We start from the raw sequence: 14,706 nt of genomic DNA on the forward strand, positions 1-14,706 counted from the left end.
GAGCTGTGCAAATGCTCCCCTGGTCACCGCTGAAACCTGAGGCTCCAGGCTCAGCGATGAGTCCAGGGTCACACCCAAGCTGCGAACCTGCGCCTTCAAGGGGAGTGCGACCCCGTCCAGCACAGGCTGTAACCCTATATCCCGTTCGGCCTTGCGACTGACCAGGAGGACCTCTGTCTTGTCTGGATTTAATTTCAGTTTGTTCGCCCTCATCCAGACCGTCACAGCGGCCAGGCACCGGTTCAGGACCTCGACAGCCTCCTTAGTAGCAGGTGGGAAGGAGTGACAGAGCTGGACATCATCTGCGTACAGGTGACACCGTACCCCGAAACTCCGGATGATCTCACCCAGCGGCTTCATGTAGATATTAAACAGCATGGTGAGGCCTAAGGTCTGCTCTCCAGGTGTTTTTGGACTTCCAACTCCCACAATTCTTAGGAATTGTAGGAGTTGGAAGTCCAAAACACCTGGAGGGAGGGCCGAAGTTTACCCAGGCCTGTATCAAAGGGTCAAGGGCCCCTCCACCCAAGGAATGGCTTCTGCTCACTTTGCAATCTTCTCCTTCAAGGCCTTCCAGTCCCAAAGGTCTGTCGGAACCACGTTCCACATGTCGTACTGCAGGATCTGTAGGAGATAAACAAGTGCCTCGCATCAGAACAGACCAAAGGGTGCTGCTTCCTGGAGTTATTTATTTACGACATTTATATGCCGCCCTTCTCACCCCAAAGGGGACTCAGAGCGGCTTACAAGCAACAAGTAAATACAATATATTATATTATTACCATAGCACAATATTAATATTATATATTACACTGTACTATAACAGTGTTTCTCAACCCTCCTAATGCCATGACCCCTTAACACAGTTCCTCATGTTGTAGTGACCCCCAACCATAAAATTATTTTCATTGCTATATCATAACTGTAATTTTGCTACTGTCATGAACTGTAATGTAAATATTCTATATGCATTATGTACCTTCATTCACTGGACCAAATTTGACGCAAATACCCGATACACCCAAATTTGAATACTGGTGGGTTTGGGGGTGGGGTGTTGATTTTGTCATTTGGGAGTTGTAGTTGCTGGGATTTATAGTTAACCTACAATCAAAGAGGAATTCTGAACTCTGCCAATGATGGAATTGAACCAACCTTGGCACACAGAGCTTCCATGACCAACAGAAAATACTGGAAAGGTTTGGTGGGAGGTGACCTTGACTTTTGGATTTGTAGTTCACCTACATCCAGAGAGCACTGTGGACTCTAACAATGATGAATATGAACCAAATTTGGCATGAATACTCAATATGCTGAAATATGAACATTGGTGGAGTTTGGGGAAAATAGGCCTTGACATTTGGGAGTTGTAGTTGCTGGGATTTATAGTTCACCTACAATCAAAGAGCATTCTGGACCCCACCAATAATAGAATTGGGCCAAACTTCCCACACAGAACGCCGTACTATAACATTATATTGCAATATTATTAGTAATATTACATTTAATATAAAATATATAATTATACTATATTAGTAGTAGTATTATTATATTGTATTACATTATAATATTATCAATATTATATGTATATTATATTATAAGCACAGTGCAGGAGACAAGATGGAACTGCCTTCCTGGCCCCTCTCTTCACTCTGATCTCAGAGCAGCGGTTGGTGTTGGGGGGGTGGGGGGAGAAATCCCCCAACTGATGACACTGGAGGCAAGATGGAACTGCCTTCAAGGCCCCTCTCTTCATGGATTCTGGGCAGGCATCAGCAACACCAGCTTTGGCCCTTCCTCCAGATGTTTTGGACTAATAATAATAATAATAATAATTCTGCAAGTGAAACAAACGGTAGAAGAAGAAGAGAAACATGCGCTGGCAGATTATGTGAAAGGTAGTCAAGAACCAACATTGAGGAAAGTCAAGAATAGAAAACTACTTCAAGGGCGAAAGACAAAGAGGGAATGCCGTAAAAACACAATCCAGAGCAGAAGAGAAAACTGGCCAAAGAAGAAGGCTCTCCATGGACAGTTCCTGGGAAACATGGAGAGCCAAATTGACAAAGAAAAAACATGGCTGTGGCTCACAAATGGGACTCTGAAAAGGGAGAGAAAGGGGGGCCTGATTCTGGCAGCCCAAGAACAAGCCATTTGAACCAAGGCCATTGAAGCCAGGACTGAAAAGTCAACTACAGATCCCAAATGTAGACTCTGCAAGGAAGCAGGCGAAACTATAGATCCCATCCTCAGCTGCTGCAAGAAGATCGCGCAGACAGACTCCAAGCAGAGGCACAACACTCTTGCTCAGACGATTCATTGGAACTTGTGCCACAAACACCCTTTGCCTGTGACAAAGAACTGGTGGGATCACAAGCCGGAAAACGTTACAGAAAATGAACACGCCAAACTCCTCTGGGACTTCCGAATCCAAACTGACAGAGTTTTGGAGCACAAGACCTCACAATTGTGTTAAAAAACAAAGTAAGGATTGTCTATGTTGCAATCCCAGGAGAAAGCAGGATTGAAGAGAAACAACTGGAAAAGCTGACATGATATGAGGATTAGAAGATCAAACTGCAAAGACTCTGGCACAAACCAGTCAAGGGGGTCCCAGAGCGGGACTCAGAGCGGCTTACAAGATATATATACATACAATATATTATATTATTAGCAGAGTACAATATCAGTATTAAATATTATGACATTGTATTATATCATTATATTATAATATTATTGGCAATATTACATGTAATATTACTAATAATATAAATATATAATTATAATATCATATTAGTATTATATTGCATTACATTATAATATTATAAATATTATTTGTATATACAATATATTATATTATATTATATTACATTATTAACATTGCACAGGAGAAAAGCAGGTCCTGAACCGTTTAACAGTTAACAGCTTACTGGAATTGTGGGAGTTGAAGTCCAAAAATATTACTAATAAATATATGAATAAAATAAATATATAATATCATATTATTAGTATTATATTCCATTACATTATAATATTATAGGGAGCTCCTGGTGGCGCAGTGGGTTAAACCCCTGTGCAGGCAGGACTGAAGACCGACAGGTCGCAGGTTCAAATCGAGGGAGAGCGCGGATGAGCTCCCTCTATCAGCTCCAGCTCCCCATGCGGGGACATGAGCGAAGCCTCCCACAAGGATGTTAAAACATCAAAACATCGGGGCATCCCCAGGGCAACGTCCTTGTAGACGGCCAATTCTCTCACACCAGAAGCGACTTGCAGTTTCTCAAGTCGCTCCTGACACGACAAAAATAAATAAATAATACTACTACTAATAATATTATAAATATTATATGTATATACATTACATTACATTATTAACATAGCACAGGAGACAAGCAGGTCCTGAACTGTTTAACAGGCAACAGCTTACTGGAATTGTGGGAGTTGAAGTCCAAAACTTTTACTTATAATATAAATTATATGTTTATAATTATATATTTATAATTATAATTTATTATAATTATATAATATCATATTATTATTAGTATTATATTGCATTACATTATAATATTATAAATATTATATGTATATGCAATATATTATATTATATTATATTATATTATTAACATAGCACAGAAGACAAGTAGGTCCCGAACTGTTTAACAGCTAACAGGAATTGTGGGAGTTGAAGTTTAAAACACCCGGAGGAAAGGCCGAAGTTGGACCATGCCTGATCTAGACAAATTTGGCCCAACAACATGCCATAGAGTTGAAGAGACATCTAGCTCAGTGTTTCTCAGCCTGTGTCTCCCCAGATGTTTTGGCCTTCAACTCCCAGGAATCCTACCAGCTGGCAAACTGGCGGGGATTTCTGAGATAAATGTAATAACAATAATAATAGAGGAAAATAATAAATGTAATAAAATTATAATAATAGAGGAAAACAATGTAAACGTAATAAAAATCATAATGAAAAAGATCTTGGAGTCCTCGTGGACAACAAGTTAAACATGAGCCAGGAATGTGATGTGGCGGCAAAAAAAGCCAATGGGATTTTGGCCTGCATCAATAGGAGCCTAGTGTCTAGATCTAAGGAAGTCATGCCCCCATGCTCTATTCCGCTTTGGTTAGACCACATCTGGAATATTGTGTCCAATTCTGGGCACCACAATTCAAGAGAGATATTGACAAGCTGGAATGTGTCCAGAGGAGGGCGACTAAAATGATCAAGGGTCTGGAGAACAAGCCCTATGAGGAGCGGCTTAAGGAGCTGGGCATGTTTAGCCTGAAGAAGAGAAGGCGGAGAGGAGATATGATAGCCATGTATAAATATGTGAGAGGAAGCCACAGGGAGGAGGAGGGAGCAAGCTTGTTTTCTGCTTCCCTGGAGACTAGGACACAATGGAGCAATGGCTTCAAACTACAAGAGAGGAGATTCCATCTGAATATTAGGAAGAACTTCCTGACTGTGAGAGCCGTTCAGCAGTGGAACTCTCTGCCCCAGAGGGAGTGTGGTGGAGGCTCCTTCTTTGGAGGCTTTGAAGCAGAGACTGGATGGCCATCTGTCAGGGGTGATTTGAAGGCAACATTCCTGCTTCTTGGCAGAATGGGGTTGGACTGGATGATGGAGGTCTCTTCCAACTCTTTGATTCTAGGATTCGATGATAACAGAGTCGTGGGCCCAAACCCCTGGGGATGGATCCACTCATCTCGCCCAACCCCTTCTGGGGCTCACCCCTTTGCTGAGAGGGCATCCCTCGTAAGTCTCGTAGGGGCCGCACTCCTTGGCGAGATCGCAGCTGGCCTCCAGCGCGGCGTAGTAGATGGTCTCGAAGATCTGCTGGTTGAGGAGCTGGGCCTCGGCACTCTCGAAGGGGAAGCGCATCAGGATGAAGGCGTCCGCCAAGCCTTGCACCCCGATCCCAATGGGGCGGTGACGCTTGTTGGAGACCTCCGCCTTGGATGAGAGAGAGAGAGAGAGAGAGAAAGGGAGGAAACAAACAAAGGGGAGCCACCATTAGTCGCCAGGGACAGGCCGTGGTACGCTTAGGTCCTGCTATGCTTTCATACTTTCTTTGTGGTTCTTTTATTATTATTACTAGCCGTCCCCTGCCACACTTTGCCGTGGCCCAGTCTGTGTATATGTGTGTGTGTGTGTGTGTATATATATATATATATATATATATATATATATATATGTATTATATATTTTTGTATATGTGTATATCTCTGTGCTTGTGTATATCTCTGTGCTTGTGTACTTTTGTGCATGCGTTGTAATATACTTTTTATTTTACGTCCCTTCTGCTGTGTTTTTCAGTGTTTTGATGAGTGATGGTCAGTCATTGGCCTGAGAGGCGTCTTGTGTCCAAATTTGGCGTCAATTCGTCCAGTGGTTTTTGAGTTATGTTAATCCCACAAACGAACATTACATTTTTATTTATATAGATTACTAGCCATTCCCTGCCACGCATTGCTGTGGCCCACTCTGTGTATATGGGTTTGTGTTTGTATATATGTGGTTTTGCACATGCGTTGTAATGTATTTTCCCCCGTTTTTTAAGTCCCTTCTGTTGTGTTTTTCAATGTTTTTATGAGTGATGGTCAGTCGTTGGCCTGAGAGGCGTCTTGTGTCCAAATTTGGTGTCAATTCGTCCAGTGGTTTTTGAGTTCTGTTAATCCCACAAATGAACATTATTTTTATTTATATAGATTATTTTAGTAGTAGTACCAAAGTGTACACATTTAATTATTTAATTAATTAATTAACTTTATTTATATACCGCTTTTTTCAGCCCTCAGGCGACTCAAAGCGGTGAACAACATCAATACAAAACATCACGAGACAAGTATAGGGCAATTAAAAACAATTGTAACATAAATAAACATCCGTATAACATTATGATCGTTATGATAACATAACGATCAGTATATAAAGCTATTTATTTATATGCAACATTAAATATTACTATATTGTATTATACCATTATATTGTAATATTATTAATAGCATTACATGTAATATTACTAATAACATAAATATAGAATTATAATATTATATTATTATTAGTATTATATTGATGAAGTACTTCCTCATTCTTTGCATGCTTGCTGGATATTTTTATGACATCGTAAATTAGTTAAGTTCGCTTCCCACAATACGCAGTACCTAAGTTTCCTACTTGACAGATGCAACTGTCTTTCGGGCTGCAAAGGTCAACAGCAAGCTAAACAAATTGGTCAGAAGCTCACTCCGATCCGGGCTGGCTTCGAACTCATGACTTTTCAGTCAGTGGCAATCTTAATGCACCACAGTACTGATGATGATGATGATGATGATGATTATTGTTGTTGTTGTTGTAGGAGACAAGGCTATCAAATTCTGCAAAGTTTGGCAGTTTGGTGAACCATTCCCTTTGTTGTTGTTCATTCTTTCAGTCGTCTCCGACTCTTCGTGACCTCGTGGACCAGCCCACACCAGAGCTCCCTGTTGGCCGTCACCACCCCCAGCTCCTTCAAGGTCAGTCCAGTCACTTCAAAGATGCCTTACATGTGGAATAATACTTTATTTCCAGCGTCTGGCAGAAACTATCCAGGAAGCCGTGAGCGCATTTGGGAATAACTGTTTTGCATGGTTCTAATCTACTTGGCAGGGACATTAGATCAGCTCCTTCGCTAATGGTATTTCGAAGAAAACTAAAAACCTGGCTGTTTGAGCAGGCATTCGAACAAGCAGTGCAATGAATATGATGAATATAGGAACGGAATTACGGCTGACGAATTGGATCACGACTCTAGTTATGAGACGTTAATGTGTTGTTATTGATGTGTCATTACTTTGTATACTATGTTTTTAATGGTTTTAAATTGTATGTTGTTATGATTGACTTTTGCTCTTGTTGTGAACCGCGTCGAGTCGCCTACGGGCTGAGAAACGGCGGTATACAAGCAAAGTAAATAAATAAATAAATAAATTGGCTGAGGCTATTTAAAAACCATCACCCCCCGACATGCCTAGTTTGGGGCCCCTCCCTCCTGCTCCCCACAGACCTCCGGGACGGGGTAGTAGTTGATGTCGATGATCTTGTTCAGGTTCCGGACGATGACCCTGGTGACCTCGGCCAGCTTCCCGAAGTCGTAGCCGTGCTCCGGAGTGACGTACATGTTGAGGGCCAAGGAGGCCAAGTTGCACACCGCGACCTGGAAAGCGGAAGGAGAGAGGCGAGGCTCAGTGGCTGAAGAGACCCGGCTGGGGCAAACTTTGGCCCTCCCTCCGGGTGTTTTGTTATTATTTTATTATATTATTATTATATAATTATATATTCAGGTGGAATCTCCTCTCTTGTAGTTTGAAGCCATTGTTCCCTTGCGTCCTAGTCTCCAGGGAAGCAGAAAACAAGCTTGCTCCCTCCTTCTTATGACTTCCCCTCATATATTTATCCATGGCCCTCATAATAGTAATATAATAATAATAAAAACTTTATGTATACCCCGCCACCATCTCCCCGAAGGGACTCGGGGCGGCTTACATGAGGCCAAGCCTGTCAAATACAAATACAACAATACATCAACAAACAAGCAAGCAAATAAAACCTCAACTCCAAAGGCAGGCCTTGGGTGGCCCCTCCTGCGACCCACCTCGTCCTTGCTGGTGTACTCCACGATCTCGGTACAGAGGTTGCTGCACTTGATGGTCCCCAGGTTCTGCTGGTTGCTCTTCCTGTTGCAGGAGTCCTTGTAGAGCATGTACGGAGTGCCGGTCTCCGTCTGGGACTCGATGATGGCGTACCAGAGCTGCTGGGCCTTCACCACGCGGCGCACGCGGCCTTGCTTCTCGTAACTGAAACAACACACAGGAGGACACAGGCGTCCTTTCACAAACCATTCAGGTGTTGTAATTCAGGGTAGTTTTCACCTTGCTCCAGACACCACCATACCAAAGCTGTAGTTTTTGTAGTTTATTGAGAAAAAGGAAAATCAAAACAGAGCATACAAAAGCATAAAATCCATAAGCAGATCAAAGGCTTAAAGGCAAAGACAGTTCCCAAGATCCAAAGGCAAAAACATGAAGCATAATCCTTTAGCAAAGTTCAAACAAGAGTCCATAGAACACAGTTGAAAACAAGGCCCAAATCCTAGACTCAGGAAGCCAGAAGCGTACTGCTAAAAGCCAAAGTTAATCCACAGAAGTTAGCATGAGAACAGCTGCATTGAATTGACAGCCTCTGCTTGTCAGCTACAAGGCTAAATACCCTTTGCAAACATGAACACATTGCGTTGACCTTTGGCACCCTTGGCTTCTCGCTTGCTGGCCAAGCAAGAGCTTCTCCGGAGCTTTAATTGCAGACAATCTTGCCTGCTCATTAATTCATTATCTTCAAGGCTATGCAACCCCTTATCTTGGTCCAGCTAGACCGGATTACTGTGGGAAGGCAAAGACGTCTCCACCTGGCCGTGTGGGAATTCACTTTCGTTGTTAGTCTCACTCAGATTATTTTCCCCTGAGAACTGACTGACTGTTTTCCCTTCAGGAGCCCCACCGTCAGGCCTGTCTGAAGCATGTACAGAAACCTCTAACCCATCATCCTCATCCTGTAGGAACACAGAGCTCAGCTTCAGACTCGGAGTCAAGCTGAGCCACAACATCAGGAGTCCCAAGGGGGGCAAGAGAATACCTGGGACAAACGTGAAAGCTTTTGAATTGGAACTAAACAGGCCTTTGTCAAGAGATGTCCGTTTCCCTCCAAGCCCTGCCTGCGATCGGGAGGTCCTGCCACACTCCCTACTGTTCTTCCATGTGCTTTTGCTACAGACAACCCCATTGGTCACGATGTAGAATATAGACTACCTTGATTGCCATTACACAATGAAATGAAATGCCAACCTTGATTCTAACCACTGTTGCACATGTCAAACATGCTTACTGCATTACTATTTATATTCTGCTCAGGCTACATACATAGAATCATAGAATCAAAGAGTTGGAAGAGGCCTCCTGTGCCATCATCCAGTCCAACCCCATTCTGCCAAGAAGCAGGAATATTGCATTCAAAGCACCCCTGACAGATGGCCATCCAGCCTGTTTAAAAGCTTCCAAAGAAGGAGCCTCCACCACACTCCGGGGAAGAGAGTTCCACTGCTGAACGGTTCTCACCGTCAGGAAGTTCTTCCTCATGTTCAGGTGGAATCTCCTCTCTTGTAGTTTGAAGCCATGGCTCCATTGCATCCTAGTCTCCAAGGAAGCAGAAAGGAAGTTTCCTCCATATGACTTCCTCTCACATATTTATACATGGCTCTCATCATATCTCCTCTCAGCCTTCTCTTCTTCAGGCTAAACATGCCCAGCTCCTTAAGCCGCTCCTCATAGGGCTTGTTCTCCAGACCCTTGATCATTTTAGTCGCCCTCCTCTGGACACATTCCAGCTTGTCAATATCTCTCTTGAATTGTGGTGCCCAGAATTGGACACAATATTCCAGGTGTGGTCTAACCAAAGCAGAATAGAGCATGGGGAGCATGACTTCCCTAGATCTAGACACTAGGCTCCTCTTGATGCAGGCCAAAATCCCATTGTACATGCTTTTAGGTTCATATATGTAACAGAGAAGGGTTCGCATATGTAACAGGGAACGGTGCACCAGAGAATTAACTGGTGGAAGAAGGCACGCCAACATCTCATTAGCAAGGAATGCAGGCCTGTCTTGTTTGACCCGAAGGATGGACAGACTCTTGTTTTGGGAAAAAGAAATTAACTCAAGGTTGTTCTCACGGGAAACCTGAGAAGAGTGGGGACGAGGCACTGTTTTGATTTCCTGGCCAACGACAATAAAGACCAGGAAAAGAATAATATACATCATGGGGAAATAGCTCACAAAATATTGGAATTTCTCAATTTATGAAGAAATATATGATGCTTGTCAGCTGTGACAATAGTTGGATAAAGTTGCTTGTTCCTAATTCTCTTAAACGGTACTTTACTCCCTCAAAGTGAGTTTATTTTCTGAGAGGGAAGGACCTAGATCTCATGTCCATTTCCCCCTACTTAAAACCTTTTTATTCACGCTGGCTTTTAAGAAAGGTTTTTAAGATCAATAATAGTTATTATTATTATTATTATTGACACACAAGCACAGTATGTCACAGCAAACGAGATCTATATGCTGGATTTCGTATCAAAATATCACAAGTCAAACACTTTATTATTATTTTAGTATTAATACCAGTATTAAAAACTCTAGAATCAAGATAGTAAATAAAGAGCAACAATCAAAAAGCGGGGGAATTCCAGACAAGAATCAATCAGGGCCAGCTAACACTTCCCAACAAAGGATTCCCCCAGGCAGGAAGCAGCTAGGCTTTGAAGCTGCTAGGCCATTCAATGCTAGTCAAGGTGGCCAACTGAAACATTCACACTTGGTTCCAACAGACAAGAGTTCTTTCTCCCACCCGGGACATCATTCCACAGATAAATAAACCTCACTTGCCTACTTTCCATTTAGTATTAAAAACTCTAGAATCAGGATAGTAATTCCAGACAAGGGGAATTCCAGACAAGAATCAATCAGGGCCAGGTAACACCTCCCAACAAATGATTCCCCCAGCAGGAAGCAGCCAGGCTTTGAAGCTGCTAGGCCATTGCAATATTCACACTTGCCTAAAGCAGACAAGAGTTATTTCTCCCACTCTGGACATTGTTCACTGGTGTGTATGTGTGTGTGTGTGTGTGTGTATGTATGTATATATATATATATATATATATACACCTCACTTGCCTACTTTCCAACAGGCCTCACAACCTCTGAGGATGCCTGACGTAGATGTGGGCAAAACATCAGGAGAGAATGCTGCTGGAACATGGCCAGGCAGCCCAGGAAACTCTCAGCAACTGTAAGACTGTAGGTTTTTGTAGCAAATAATCACTCACAAGTCAGTATGGAAATGAATATAATTTGCTTGTTTCTCCACAGCAAAGGAAGACACTACTGCCTTTTCCCCACCACCACTTCCTTTTATACCCCCTCCCAAGTTCCAACACAAAGTCTCCAGCGCCCTCTGCTGGCTTCACAATGTCAAAATGTCAGAGAAAGAAAACTGCGGAGAAACAAGCAAATTATATTCATTTCCATACTGACTTGTGAGTGATTATTTGCTACAAAAACCTACAGTCTTACAGTTGCTGAGAGTTTCCTGGGCTGCCTGGCCATGTTCCAGCAGCATTCTCTCCTGATGTTTTGCCCACATCTACGTCAGGCATCCTCAGAGGTTGTGAGGCCTGTTGGAAAGTAGGCAAGTGAGGTTTATATATATATATATATATATATATATACATACATACATACACACACACACATACACACATATACTCCACGATGTCAGAAATTGACTTCTGACAGCAACCCAATAATCATTTTAATTCTTGCCTGCCTATCCTCGTGGCTTGAGACAGGTTACAACATAATTAAAACACATAATCATTGTAAAAATTCTATAAATACACATATTAAAATGTACTTCTATAAAAATACACATTAAAACGTATTTCTATAAAATCCATATTAAAATATATAGAACAGAGATTAAACACAAGGCACAAGTTTATAAACTAGGTGCTGTGGTTTTTAGTTTTGAATATGTTTTTATGGATTTTAATTGGACTTTTAAAATAGCAATTATATGTTTGTATATTTGTCAATGTTAAATTGCATGGAAATTCTTTTTTAATACATGCAGCTTTCTCTCTCCTGGTGGATAGAAAAAGTAGGGTGTAAATAAACAAAGTAATGGTAACAACAACAACAACAATACCTTTCGTAGAGTTTTTCGAACTCCTCTCCCCAGACTTCATCCAGGCCGGGGCATTCGTTGGGACACATCAGGGACCAGTCCTGCAAAAGGAGGGTCGAAGGTGACCAAGGGGGACCCCAGCGGTTGACCCAAAAGGCACTTCTTCACACAGAAGGCCTTCCTGCCCTTCTCAAGATGGAAAACACAAATCCGCTAAGCCCTGTCTGCTTTGGAACCACGATTGATTTCACTGGACGCAGCCAGCGTGGCTCAAGGGCAGTCTAACTCTGCAACTCTGCTCTATGAAGGGAATCCCAAATATTGTTGACAAGTTAAAACAGGACACACTCTTATGGACTTGAGAAAAAAGGCAAGGAAAGGTCTCTCACAATTTTCCTTCCTGGGTTTATGAATTCCATTTCCCAATTGGTTCTATCATAAAAACAAGGGAAAAGTTTATTAAAACTGCAAAACAGCCTACGGGCTGAGAGAGTACAGTATACAAGTAAAGTAAATAAATAAATAAAGTCTTTATTATTTTACTCTATTTATTGTTTATTATACCTCCTGCTATAGCACATTTTGCTCTGGGCTTTCAATGACTATCTCAGAGTCTCAGCCCATTCAACCTTGTTTGTGGCAGCCACAAAAACATTTCTGGAGTAGAACAACTACTTTCAAAGTAAGGGCTGCACAATTAAACACGAAATAAATTTTGTTACAGAGTTTAGTTTTCCATATAGACTCAAGTATAAGCCGAGTGTTTCAGCTCCTTTTTTAGGATGAAAAAGCCCCCTCGGCTTATATTCGAGTCAAGGTTATTTATTATTTTACTCTGTTATCATTATGATTTTTATTACATTTACATTGTTTTCCTCTATTATTATAATTTTATTACATTTATTATTTTACTCTATTATTTTTATTACATTTATTGCTTTATGTATTACTGTTATTACATTTATTATTTTACTTTATTATAATTTATCATTTATTATTTTACTTTATTACTGTTGTTATTACATTTATTATTTTACTCTATTATAATTTATCATTTATTATTTTCCTTTATTATAATTACATTCATTATTATTAGATTTATTATATTTCTCTATTTATTATTGTTATTATTACATTTATTATTTTACTCTATTATTTTTATTACATTTATTGCTTTATGTATTACTGTTATTACATTTATTATTTTACTTTATTATAATTTATCATTTATTTTACTTTATTATTATTGTTATTACATTTATTATTTTACTCTATTATAATTACATCGTTTATTATTTTATTCTATTCATTATTATTAGATTTATTATATTTCTCTATTTATTATTGTTATTATTACATTTATTATTTTACTCTATTATTTTTATTACATTTTTTGCTTTATGTATTACTGTTATTAATTTATTATTTTACTCTATTATAATTTATCATTTATTATTTTACTTTATTATTATTGTTATTACATTTATTACTTTACTATTTTATTACATCTATTATAATTACATCATTTATTATATTACTCTATTAAATAGAGCATCCTCAGAGGTAGTGAGTTCTGTTGGAAGTAGGAAAATGGGTTGATATATCTGTGGAATGATGTGCCTGGGGCAATCTTTTGTTGAGAGGTGATTAGATGTGCCTGATTGTTTACTCTCTGTTGTTTTGCTGTTGTAATTTTAGAGTTTTTTTTAATATTGGTAGCCAGATATATGATATAATAAACAATAAATGTGGTGTTTGTTTCCGAAAGGTACCAAACTCACCTAAATTTTAGAGGAACTGAATTAATTGAAATAAGCCAAGGCAGTGCTTCTTCTGGCCAAAGGCTTCCCAGGTGAGTGGGGCTCCCTACCTGGTTGGTCTCCACCCGCTTCATGAAGAGGTCGGGGATCCAGAGCGCGAAGAAGAGGTCCCTGGCCCGCTGCTCCTCCTTCCCGGTGTTTTTCTTCAGGTCCAGGAACTCAAAGATGTCAAAGTGCCAGGGCTCCAGGTAGATGGCAAACGCCCCCGGTCGCTGGAAGGGCAAAGGGCACCGAGGTCAGGTCAGGACAAAGTGGGGGGGGGGGGAGAAAGGTCACCAGAAGAGAGGTCATTCTCTGCTCTGATGATGCAGAGCCCCCTTCTACATCGATAGTCCTTTCTATTTCCCAAATTGAGGTGATTAAGATTCAATAGTTTAACTCTGTAGAACAGTGTTTCTCAACCTGGGGGTCGGGACCCCTGAGGGGGTCGTGAGGGAGCGTCAAAGGGGTCACCAAAGACCATCAGAAAACATAGTAAATTTTGTTGGTCATTGGGATTCTGTGTGGGAAGTTTGACCCAATTCTGTTGTTGGTCAAGTTCAGAATGCTTTGTGATTGTAGGTGAACTATAAATCCCAACAACTACAACTCCCAAATGGCAAGGCCAATTTTCCCCAGGCTCCACCAGTGTTCACATTTGGGCATATTGAGTATTCGTGCCAAGTTTGGTCCAGATCCATCATTGCATGAATCCATGGCACTTCTCTGGATATAGATGAACTACAACTCCCAAACTCAAGGTCAATGCCCATGAAACCCTTCCAGTGTTTTCTGTTGGTCATGGGAGTTCTGTGTGCCAAATTCGATTTAAATCCATCGCTGGTGGAGTTCAGAACGCTCTTTGATTACAGGTGAACTATAAATCCCAACAACTACAACTCCCAAATGTCAAGGCCTATTTTCCCCAGGCTCCACCAGTGTTCACATTTGGGCATATTGAGTATTCGTGCCAAGTTTGGTCCAGATCAATCGTTGCATGAATCCACAGCACTCCTCTGGATATAGGTGAACTACAACTCCCAAACTCAAGGTCAATGCCCACCAAACCCTTCCAGTGTTTTCTGCTGGTCATGGGAGTTCTGTGTGCCAAATTAGATTTAAATCAATC

The 14,706-nt window shown here is 41.0% G+C and overlaps 1 protein-coding gene across 1 annotated transcript in view; it reads right to left on the reverse strand.

Moving 5' to 3' along the window:
• Positions 1–14,706, reverse strand: part of RRM1 (ribonucleotide reductase catalytic subunit M1) — a 50,888-nt gene that overhangs the window by 8,992 nt on the left and 27,190 nt on the right. Inside the window, exons 10-15 of the mRNA XM_067466396.1 lie at positions 13,649–13,810; positions 11,800–11,879; positions 7,635–7,836; positions 7,047–7,196; positions 4,733–4,954; positions 548–624 (exon numbers count right to left, since the gene is read on the reverse strand). Coding sequence (XP_067322497.1) covers positions 548–624; positions 4,733–4,954; positions 7,047–7,196; positions 7,635–7,836; positions 11,800–11,879; positions 13,649–13,810 — 893 coding nt within the window. The remainder of the gene's footprint in view (positions 1–547; positions 625–4,732; positions 4,955–7,046; positions 7,197–7,634; positions 7,837–11,799; positions 11,880–13,648; positions 13,811–14,706) is intronic.

The sequence above is a fragment of the Anolis sagrei genome, chromosome 3, assembly GCF_037176765.1.
Source record: "Anolis sagrei isolate rAnoSag1 chromosome 3, rAnoSag1.mat, whole genome shotgun sequence".
NCBI classification, from domain to species: domain Eukaryota; kingdom Metazoa; phylum Chordata; class Lepidosauria; order Squamata; family Dactyloidae; genus Anolis; species Anolis sagrei.